At 32.0% G+C, this 10,272-nt stretch overlaps 1 protein-coding gene and 1 long non-coding RNA gene across 3 annotated transcripts; both read right to left on the bottom strand.

The window, feature by feature from the left end:
- Window positions 1–1,260: 1,260 nt before the first annotated feature.
- LOC111214683 lies at window positions 1,261–4,960 on the bottom strand. Of its 2 annotated transcripts, none has more exons than XR_007316256.1 (5): window positions 2,217–4,960; window positions 2,020–2,112; window positions 1,826–1,919; window positions 1,562–1,723; window positions 1,261–1,480 (listed from the first exon to the last, which is right to left on the bottom strand). It is a non-coding gene; the product is annotated as an uncharacterized LOC111214683 (long non-coding RNA). The 2 variants fall into 2 exon arrangements; XR_007316257.1 differs by having other exon boundaries at window positions 1,261–1,476.
- Window positions 4,961–5,037: 77 nt separating this feature from the next.
- Window positions 5,038–8,507, bottom strand: LOC106364283 (tubulin beta-4 chain-like). The gene is made up of 4 exons (XM_048739868.1): window positions 7,931–8,507; window positions 7,053–7,136; window positions 5,888–6,656; window positions 5,038–5,811 (listed from the first exon to the last, which is right to left on the bottom strand). Exons 3-4 carry the CDS (start codon window positions 5,952–5,954, stop codon window positions 5,378–5,380), a joined length of 501 nt encoding a protein of 166 aa, XP_048595825.1. The 5' UTR covers window positions 5,955–6,656; window positions 7,053–7,136; window positions 7,931–8,507; the 3' UTR covers window positions 5,038–5,377.
- Window positions 8,508–10,272: the final 1,765 nt, after the last annotated feature.

The raw sequence follows: 10,272 nt of genomic DNA, 5'->3' as shown, positions 1-10,272 counted from the left end.
TCGTCAAGTAGCTTCATATATGAACAAACTTCAAGAGAATGGATGCCTTCATCTATGTATAACCATTAAGGTAACTACATGGAACTCCTTGTTAAGGTTTTCGTTTATGATAGTTATCAGTTAGTTATTTTACAAGATAGTATGTAATACTCAAGATTTGCTTATTGCTGGAAGTATGTCATAGCAATACTTATTACAACTTTTACATTTATAAGACCTTATAAATATAATGATGTCATTTGGAGATTTACTATTAGCTTTATGTTTTTTGTTAACGTTTCACATAAGAACTCATTTATCATCAAGGATTGTGTCAAATACGATTCAGACACGGGATGAAGTTTTAATTACTCATGATTTGCATATTGCTGGAAACAGTAACCCCCCTTGAGGAATTTATTACAATTTTTATATTTATAAGACCTTATAAAAGAAACCTTAAAACAATATATATATTTAGCCTTATGTTTTTATGTTTTCAGAGGGAAACACAATGTTCAAGAAGATAAGAGTTGCAGAAAGAGAGAGAAGACACATGTTTTTATATGTAATATATATGTTCTTGACACATATAAAAGAAACAAGACACATGTCTTTCTGTAATATATATGTGTAGCACGTGTTCTTATAAGTGATTGTAAGCTGTAAATCATTTGCACTTTACATTTACTCTAGTTTATTTTTTAAGAAAATTAGTAACGAGCATCTTCATGTATTTATATCACCGATTTTATTTTTTAAACTTTTTATCATTAATTTTCATAATGCTTTCTAAAATATTATTATAAGATATATAAAGGGTTATAAGTTATTTATCAGCCTTTACATATCATTTTTTGTGTTTAAATTTCATCTATGAGTTTATATAATACTTTATAAACTAGTATATCTGAGTATTACGAAGGTTTATAAGTGATGTTTAATAAATTTTAATACATTATTGTTTATGAATCCATAGATAATGCTTATAAATGGTTTAATCATCTCTTGCGAATACTTATTTATAGGCGATGTAATCTGTAAACAAATTATTTAGAAACTATAATTTTAAGCTTTATACATTAAAATTTACAAGGCCTTATAAAATATATTAAATTTTATACCCTTATATCAAAGTTTGGAGTAGTGAATGTTGGAGTAGATGACGTCATCTACAAAAGATAAGATTAGTTAAGCTTAATATAAAAAATTTTATAAACCTTTATATTCTATTTTTTAGAATTGTAACTGTGACTTTTGTTCCATGCATCTTTTTTTTTCACTTTTTTTCAGTGTCTTCGTCTGGAGTGATTTTCTCTGTATTCTCATTTTCCCTAAGAATATTCACTTCCGTTAGTTTCTGTGTATCAGAAATTCCTTCTTCATCATTTTCATCACCTGTTGCATTTCTTTTACCACCAGAATTTTCTTCTTCTTCATTTTCATCATTTGGTGCACCTTTTGTATCATCATAGTTGCATGGACTCTCATAACCGTCTGCCTTCAAAAAATCATGTCATAATAGGTAAAGAAAATAACATGTGAAAATATTTATAAGTGCTTGGTAAAGTTATTTGCTTACCACTCCTAAGACATTCTCGATTACTTCTACTCGTTTATTCAAATCATAAAGCATTTGGATTAACTTATCGAGTTTGGAACCATCTTCATCTTGAAATTTCTCCTTAGCTTTCTCATACGCTTCATCTTTTCTTTTCTCTTTATTCTTCTTATGCTCTTGTTCCTAAACAGTATTATGATGGCTATATAAACATATTCATCATTCAATTTTGAGAACACGATCAGAAAATAACATTTATAAACCATTATAAAGAGAGTTATTTACCTTATTTCCTCTTCTTCATTTCTGCCTTTCAGCTTGCACGGACTCCTCAACTTCTGTATCAGCTTCCATTTTTTCTTCTTATTCTTCCTCAACCCTATTTCCAAGAGAGAAAAAAAACAATAACAAATTTAGGATGGCTTATAATTTTTTTTAAATGATAGTCCAAATTTATAAGGGTTTATATATTAGCTTACTTCATTGATTTTTGATGTTTCTCTTTCTTTATCACCGTCACCGAATTCAGCATCAGCTTCAACTTGTTGTTCTTCTTGATATTGTGTTTGCTCCTATTTCAAACAAAAATAAGAGATTTATAAATGCTTATAATATTAACATAACTTAACAATTTCAAATTTGATAAAGTCTTATAAAACATCAAAAACACAATGACCTTAGAGGTTTTGCTGTACATCTTTGTCTTCTGTCCTGCTTTGTCGACCAATGTCTTCTGTTGTAAGAAAACATCCACAAATCCTTGTTCCCAATCGATTTTCTACACATTGTATCCTTGTTGAACTAGTTGTATAACACTGTCAAAGTCCTTATCATGAGGATGTGTTGGGTTCACCAAATGTTTGAATTCCTCAGAGTATCCAAACACTGTAGTAACCACACCCTGTAACAAAGATAAAACAACGTTTTATAAGTCTCTGTAAATCTCTTATTTATAAACCATTATGAAACAATATAGTTAACTTAGTAATCTCATGTAAATGGCAGGAGCTAATGAGGGCATGACATAAGCAAGGTGTTAAGACAAGTGAAACATGCGAGTTAACACACAAAACACAAGCCAAGAAGAAACAGAGCAACCATTCTCAATAATCTAATGTGAATGTTAAGGGCTAGTGTGTGAATGATGCAAGCAACGTGTTACAGAAAAAGTACAAAATGAAAAATATTCTAAAATGTCTTAAACGCTTCACATTTTTTACCAAGGCGTCTGCTTGTAACCCTTTTTCAAGGAGTATGTTTATAAACCTCTTTCTAAACAATACAGTACAAATATATTTATAAACTTTAGTAAAAACTCACATTATTTTTCTCCTCCACCTCCAACACTTCAGTAATTGTCGAAGCCCTTGTTGAGTCCCTATGTAGACATAACAGATCTGCAGAAGAGGTTTCCTGGTAGAAACCCAGATTTATAAAGGGTTATAATTCCTTATAAATCATTGAGTTGTATTTATCAACAATCTCATGAAACCCAGATTTATAAGGGGTTATAATTCCTTAATATTCAGTTTTTACTATCGGAAATTATCTCTTCCTTAATATGCAGTTTTCACTATCGGAAAATCTCTTTTCTTAGCCGGAACCATTCAGATCAATCTTAATATGATTTCAAAACCAGATTTAAGTTTTCAAATACTCAATGTTTTCACTCTCAACGTTTCACTATCAAATCTGTTTCTCTTAGATCGACCTCTTTAAATGAGATATCTAAGAGAACCTTGTTTGATTTTTCGATAAGAGAAAGCACAAAATCGAATCAAACAAAAATACAGAAATTAGAGACATAAGTTGTGAATCACGTATATGAGTTGACATCTTGGAGATTTTGAATCGATTTCGTCACCGGAAGTCGACGGTGAGAGAGAGATCGATGGTGAGAGAGAGATCGACGGTGAGAGAGACACCAGAACTAGGCGGTGAGAGAGGCGCCGGAAATCGACGGTGAGAGAGAGAGACGACGGTGAGAGAGAGATGACGGTGACTCGAGGACAGGGAGAGAAACCAATAGTGGAGAAGAAGATAAGGTAAGGGTGTTATTGTCTTTTGCTCATTAATGAAAGTGTGTATTTCTGAAAATGTCCTTAGACTGATGGTAAAGTTGAAAAGTGGTATCCAACAAAGTGTAAAAGTAAAATTTTCCCATTCAAAATCATATCAAAAATATATAACTGGATTTGTAAATATAGTAAACACAAATTGTGATATTGTAACATTTTTCTCGATGTCAAAGGATATTCAATCATAGAATTAGCACGGACTTCTCAATTATAACCAATATACTTTATTTTTGTTGATTCTAATTCTCGGCATGATCGTTTGTCAACCACTAAAAGGTTATACTATAAGAATTTTTTTTTAATATATTTACAAATCCTGCTATATATTTTTGATATGATTTTGAATTTTAATTATGTTTATATATATACATATATAATTTTAGGGGAAATTTTACTTATACACTTTACATGATACCACTTTTCACTTATACCACCACTCAAAGGACATTTTCATAAATAGCACATTTATTAATTGGTAAAAGACTAAACTAACCTTATCTTTACTTCAATCTATCGTCTCTTTCTTCTCCACTGTCGTGATCCTTCTTCTCTCTCCTTTCGGATCCACCGTCTCTCTCTCCGTCAGATCCACCGTCTCTCTTTCCGAGATCCATCGTCTCTCTCCCTGTGGAGATCGTTCTTCTCTCTCCGTTGAGATCTGTCGTCATCTCCGACGAGATCCATCGTCGTCTCCGTTGAGTTCCATCATCACTCTCTCTCACGCATCTAGCGATAAGCAATTACGAGAATCACGATTCAAAACCTCAGAGATGTTGGCTCCTCTCCACGATTCACACTGGTATGTTTCTAATTTGTGTATTTTTTTTGTTCGATTCAAGTAATATTTTGGATTTGTTCTTTCTGTTATAAAAAAAAAATCAACGAAGGTTGGTTTACAACAGGTCGATCTAAGAGAAAGAGTTTCGATAGTGAACATTGAGTTTTCAAAAAATTATAAACCTTTATAAATCTGGGTTCAAGTAATTTTAGGATTTTCGTTCCTCTGTTATTCAAAAAACAAATAAGGTTGATTTAGACTTGTCATTTGAATAGTTCTGGTTAGGAGAAATATTTTCGGATAGTGAACATTGTATTTTAAAAAATTATAACCTCTTATAAATCTGGGTTTTAAGATATTGTTGATAGTACAACTCAATGCTTTACAAGGTTTGGTTCTTGTTAGTTTGTGTTTGCCCTTGCGAGTCTTTTCCTTATATGCACTTATGTATCTATGAATAGGAGAGCTTTGTGTTTGGAGCCAGACAAAAACAAACAGTGCAACCTGGCCATCTGCTTGATGCGTATGGGTCGAATCCCAGAAGCTAAATCTCTGATTGATGCTGTGAGATATTCTTCTGCAGAGATTGAGTTCGGAGATGAACCGTTCATGATGTTTATAAATCATTTATGAAAATTTAGAAATCATTTATAAACCTTTATCAATAGTTTATATATATTCCTATAAATGATTTATAAACCTTTATAAAATCACTTATAAGAATATACCAAATATTTATAAGGTTTTATAAAATCATTTATAAATATTTAGAAAGGTAATTTCATTTATAAAGTCTTAAAAATCATTTATATGAATATATAGAAACTTTTATAAGGGTCTATAAATCATTTATAAGAATGTTTAAAATTATTTATAAGGGTTTATAAAATCATTTATGAGGAATTGTAGAATTTCAAAAGGTAATTCTTTTATGAAGTCTTATAAAATTTTATAGAGGCTTATAAATCTGTATATAATAGTTTATAAAAATATTATAAGAGTTAATGTTGCAATGTCACAGACGCTGGACTTGACGTTGTTCGGGATCCATTCCACAAAGTAGGATGAGTTCTTGTTCTGGATGTTCATCATCTGCTCATCAACCTCCTTAGTGCTCAGCTTTCCATGGAACACAGTGGATGCAGTTAAGTAACGTCCGTGACGAGGGTCAGCAGCGCACATCATGTTCTTCGCAACCCACATCTGCTGGGTCAGCTCAGGGACACTGAAGGCACTGTATTGCTGTGATCCTCTCGATGTCAACAGAACAAAACCCACCATGAAGAAGTGGAGCCTTGGGAAAGGGATCAGGTTCACAGCGAGCTTCCTAAGGTCGGAGTTGAGTTGACCAGGGAAACAAAGACAGCATGTAACACCACTCATTGTAGCCGAGATGAGATGGTTCAGATCACCAACTAGCAAATCACACAAAACAAACAAGTCAAGACCCAAATGTTACATTAAGGTTAATATATACAGTCTTTTACTCACAGGAGGGGTTAGAAAGCTTGAGGGTATGGAAGCAGATGTCGTAGAGAGCCTCATTGTCGAGAACCATACACTCGTCAGCGTTTTCAACGAGCTGATGCACAGAGAGCGTTGCATTATATGGCTCAACAACAGTGTCAGAGACCTTAGGAGAAGGAAACAAGAGTTATTTACTAAAAATTAAATTTGTTCCAAATATTTTTTTACACCATTATAAATATAAATCTAGATTTCAAGATATTGTTAAAAGTACAACTCGACGATTTATAAATCTTTATAAAGAAGTATTTAAACAAGAGTTCAATTAATTTTAGGATTTGCTTCTTTCTGTTATCCAAAAAAACAAATAAGGCTTAACTTGTTATTTGAATAGTTCTGGTTAAGATTAAGATTTTCGGATAGTGAACACTACATTTTTACAGAACTATAATTCCTTATAAATCTGAATTTTAGGATATTGTTAAAAGTACAACTGGACGATTTATAAGTCTTTATAAAGAAGTTTTCAAACAAAAGTGGATCGCATATGTCTATAAAAAACATATAAATGTGTGAACTTGGGAAGTCTTTGAGGAATGCTAGGCAAAATGAGTACAAGGAACTCAAAAATGATTTATAAACATTTATAAAAGAACTAAATGCAACAAAAGAAGTAACAAAGAACTCTGCATTAGAAGCATATGCTATTACTTCTTCAGCCTCACCCCTTCGTCTCTTTGTTTCCTCTAATTCTTGTTCATCCAATTCCTTGTAGCCACCACCACGACCTCCCCTATATGGAGAAAATAAATGAATAAGCACAGGTCTTTCAAGAGAACAGTGAACAACAACAGCCTATCAGGCTGAAACATAACGTTTCTTAATGCAAAACTAATTTGGCCAAAACTTTTCAAGTGAGAAAGCACATTTTGATGCATTAGGAGCTTTGTCATATTGAACATATTACCAAAGAAAGCATTCGGTCAAGATAACATTGTTTCCCCTTTTCCAGTTATCTACGAGGCCATGTTTAAAGATGAATAAGCTGACACGAAGACTACTATTATCGAACAAAAATCTTATAAATGTATCCTAAATTCACCGCAAAAGCATCTATAATACCAATCCTCAGCTCGAATACTGTTAAAGAACAATACAAATGAAGGTTGTCATTGACATTGAGTCATACCTCACACCACATTCATTCTGACCAGGTTTATTGGTGTTGCAGACATTACATTTTAAACGCTTAGCCCAGTTGACATTGCCACACCTGATAATTAAAATATTAGAGCAAAAGAAACGGATTGCTCCTGCTTTGAAAACCAAAGTATATGACCACTAAAGACCGGAACGGCGGAACCAAAGCATATATATACCCACAGCACAAGTACACAAAATGCATAATTACCCAATGAAAACATTCTATTAGCTAAACTAGTAGAAAAGTAGTATAAACTTCTATATAACCTAAAATATACACAGATAGAGTTGCAGTTAGTCCTGAAACTACAAGATATTCACCAAATTAACAAACTTTTCCAAATTAACAAGGAATATCAATGGATAAACTGAAGCAAGAGACACATACTAAACTAAGAATTCATAAGCAACCCAAAGATAAAAGCATCTCACACTGAGACAACTACCAAACAAGCTTATATGTCTCATTTAGACTTACAAGTGGATAAAGGAGGGTTCTTTCAGCATTCTTCTGATTACTCTAAGCCGAAACCAAAAACGATATCCAAAAGCTTTAGTGATTGCTTTTACGGAATTTTGGTATAGATTGTAAAACTAAGTTGAATCGAGAAAGTAAGAAGGAGATTGAAACAGTGGAGCTTCCATGGAATTCATAAACACAATCGAAAAAACATGATGGTGGTTAGTCGTCTTCATTCATAAGCACTATGTTCTTGATCGATAAATTTAGAAAGTCTTATAAATTTGAGATTTGAAAACTTCATGAGAAAGACTTCGTCTTCCTTCTCAGAAATTGATCGATTTTGAGAAATCAAAGATTAAACTACAGAAAGAGACGAAAATCACCATATATTATCCTCTCACCTTTGTTACGCATTCGTCATGTTTTGTTCGTTTGAGCTTGTAGTCTTCGCCAAATCTCGTCGGACGTCAGCGTCTTCAAATCTCGCCGGAGTCGTCGAATCTCGCCGGAGAAATCATCATAATCGTAGAATCTTCTCGGAGTCGTGAATCTCGTCGTTCAATTTGGGAACTGTTTGAATCGTGAGAGAAAGAAAATAGGTGTATGTTTGATTAAATAAGGGTATAATGGTACTTTAGCCATTAAAATTTTAATGGTAAAATTGAAAAGTGTAAAGTTGAAAAGTGGTATTAGGAAAGTGGTATTAGTGGCAATTCCCCATAATTTTATAACATAACATCTTTTCTTCCAAAGATTAAATTTTTTAATTTTTTGTTTAAATTTCCAAAGATTAAAATTTAAATTTTCTAAATTTATAAATATGGTGTTGGTAAAATTTTAATTTTTAGTTTTATTATTTTGACTGAAAAAGATATAAAATTATTTATTTTACATGTCATCGTTATTTATCTAGTCTTTTCGCCCAATCATCTCTTTTTGACACTTGATACTTTTATGTCATCAAAATTTTGGCAGGAAAAAAAATTATGGTTTGATATGTTAAAATTTTTACTTTGAAGGTAAGAAGTGTTAATGAAAAAAATTCAAAGTTAAAGTGCGTGTAAATGTGAGTCTGAAGGTTTAAATGTGATTTTCTAAATTTTAAACTCCACCTCCCAAAACTCCATTCTTTGAATGTTACTATCATTAGGGGCATAAGTGTCTTTTATCTTTTTAATAAAATTTATTTTGGTCATTTTGACCCTTTTATGCCAAATTTGTTATGATTTTAAATGTTACTATCACCGGTGTCTATAAATATCTTAATAACAAAATATTCAAAAAAATATTATAGTCTCGTAATGGTGATCAAAAGTTTTAGTGGTTATTTATTTTTATCAACAAATATATGTAAAATGTAACAAATAATATATTATAAAATATTTTTAATTAGATTATGGATAAAATGTATAATATATTATAGTCGTTAAGTAATTTATAAATAATATTTGCAGAATTTTTTTTAATATTTCAGTTTGTAGTATAGGTAGAAAAGGTATAAGAGAATCGATTTGAATACTTTTATCACTAAAGTGCATTTATTTTTTTGGTTAACATCACGAAAGACTCCAGATTTAATCATGTTTTAGCTGAAGTAGTAGAATGATGAATGATATATCAGTGATTCACGATATCGTGCGAATGAGGCCAAAACACGAAAAGCTCATCTGGTGATTACATGGTCACTAGCAAAGATTTCCAGCTTCCAAAAAATTAATGCACTGCCCGTCGCACGGGATGAGGCCCATAGATTGAGTGAGTGGGCATGAGAGGTTCATTAATTGTAGGTGGATGGGGCGTTACGAATAGTGTTAAATCCAAATTTAAACGAGAGAGTAATCATGTGTAGGTTCACACTAACATTGATGACAATATTGGGGTGCAATGAAAACGTTGCATTATGTGGTGACTGTAATATCTTGGTTTGTGGTATATGTTGAAATGCATGTATTTATCTTCTGGATCATACCTTCCAAAAGATTTTCACAATTAAACGTGTTGAGCTAAAATAATATAACGATGAGTGACTTATCAGAAAATAATTCACGATATTGTACGAATGACGGCAGAGAACATAAAATATTCTAAAAGATTAATGCACAGCCTATAGTGCAAGATGAGATTTACTAACCGAGTACGCCGTAGGAGGCTTGGACGGTTGGAACACTACAAAAATATTTTTTTTGGTAAACAAAACAAAACATTTTTGTAGTTACATGTGAGCACTGTTTGATACACAAACAGTACTGCTGTTTGTAAACAAAAATGTTCGCTCGGTAGATAAATGCTGTTGTGGTTGAAGCACTGTTTGATACATAAAATCAAATGTGGGAGCCTTAAGACGACAAAGCAAGACCTGAGCTAAAAAGCCACATGTGGTGTGGTGGTATGGTGTTGTCATGATGCCAGAATAAGATTTACATGAGGAATTCTGATAAGAGTTTTCAATATATTTTATATTTTTATGTTTGGTTGAATTGTTTTTAATGGTTACTGTTTTGAGAAAATTAAATTTCTTAATACATTTGTTTTTATCTATAACATACATTTTGAGCCCAAAAAAAAAACAATCTATAACACACATAATAAACCAGAAGGAGTACTTGGCAGTAATAATACCTACTACAGTATAACTTATACGATAATTTACCCTGTTTAAACAATTTTATGTTTCAAATACTTCGTGTTTGCTATACACAAAAATGGTTCATGGTAAATTTTCTGTTCAATTCATTCCCCATCA

This window comes from Brassica napus, chromosome A9 (genome assembly GCF_020379485.1).
Source record: "Brassica napus cultivar Da-Ae chromosome A9, Da-Ae, whole genome shotgun sequence".
In the NCBI taxonomy this organism is placed as follows: domain Eukaryota; kingdom Viridiplantae; phylum Streptophyta; class Magnoliopsida; order Brassicales; family Brassicaceae; genus Brassica; species Brassica napus.
Note: the sequence above shows the minus strand (reverse complement) of the source record. Positions and strands in the feature narration are given on the sequence as shown.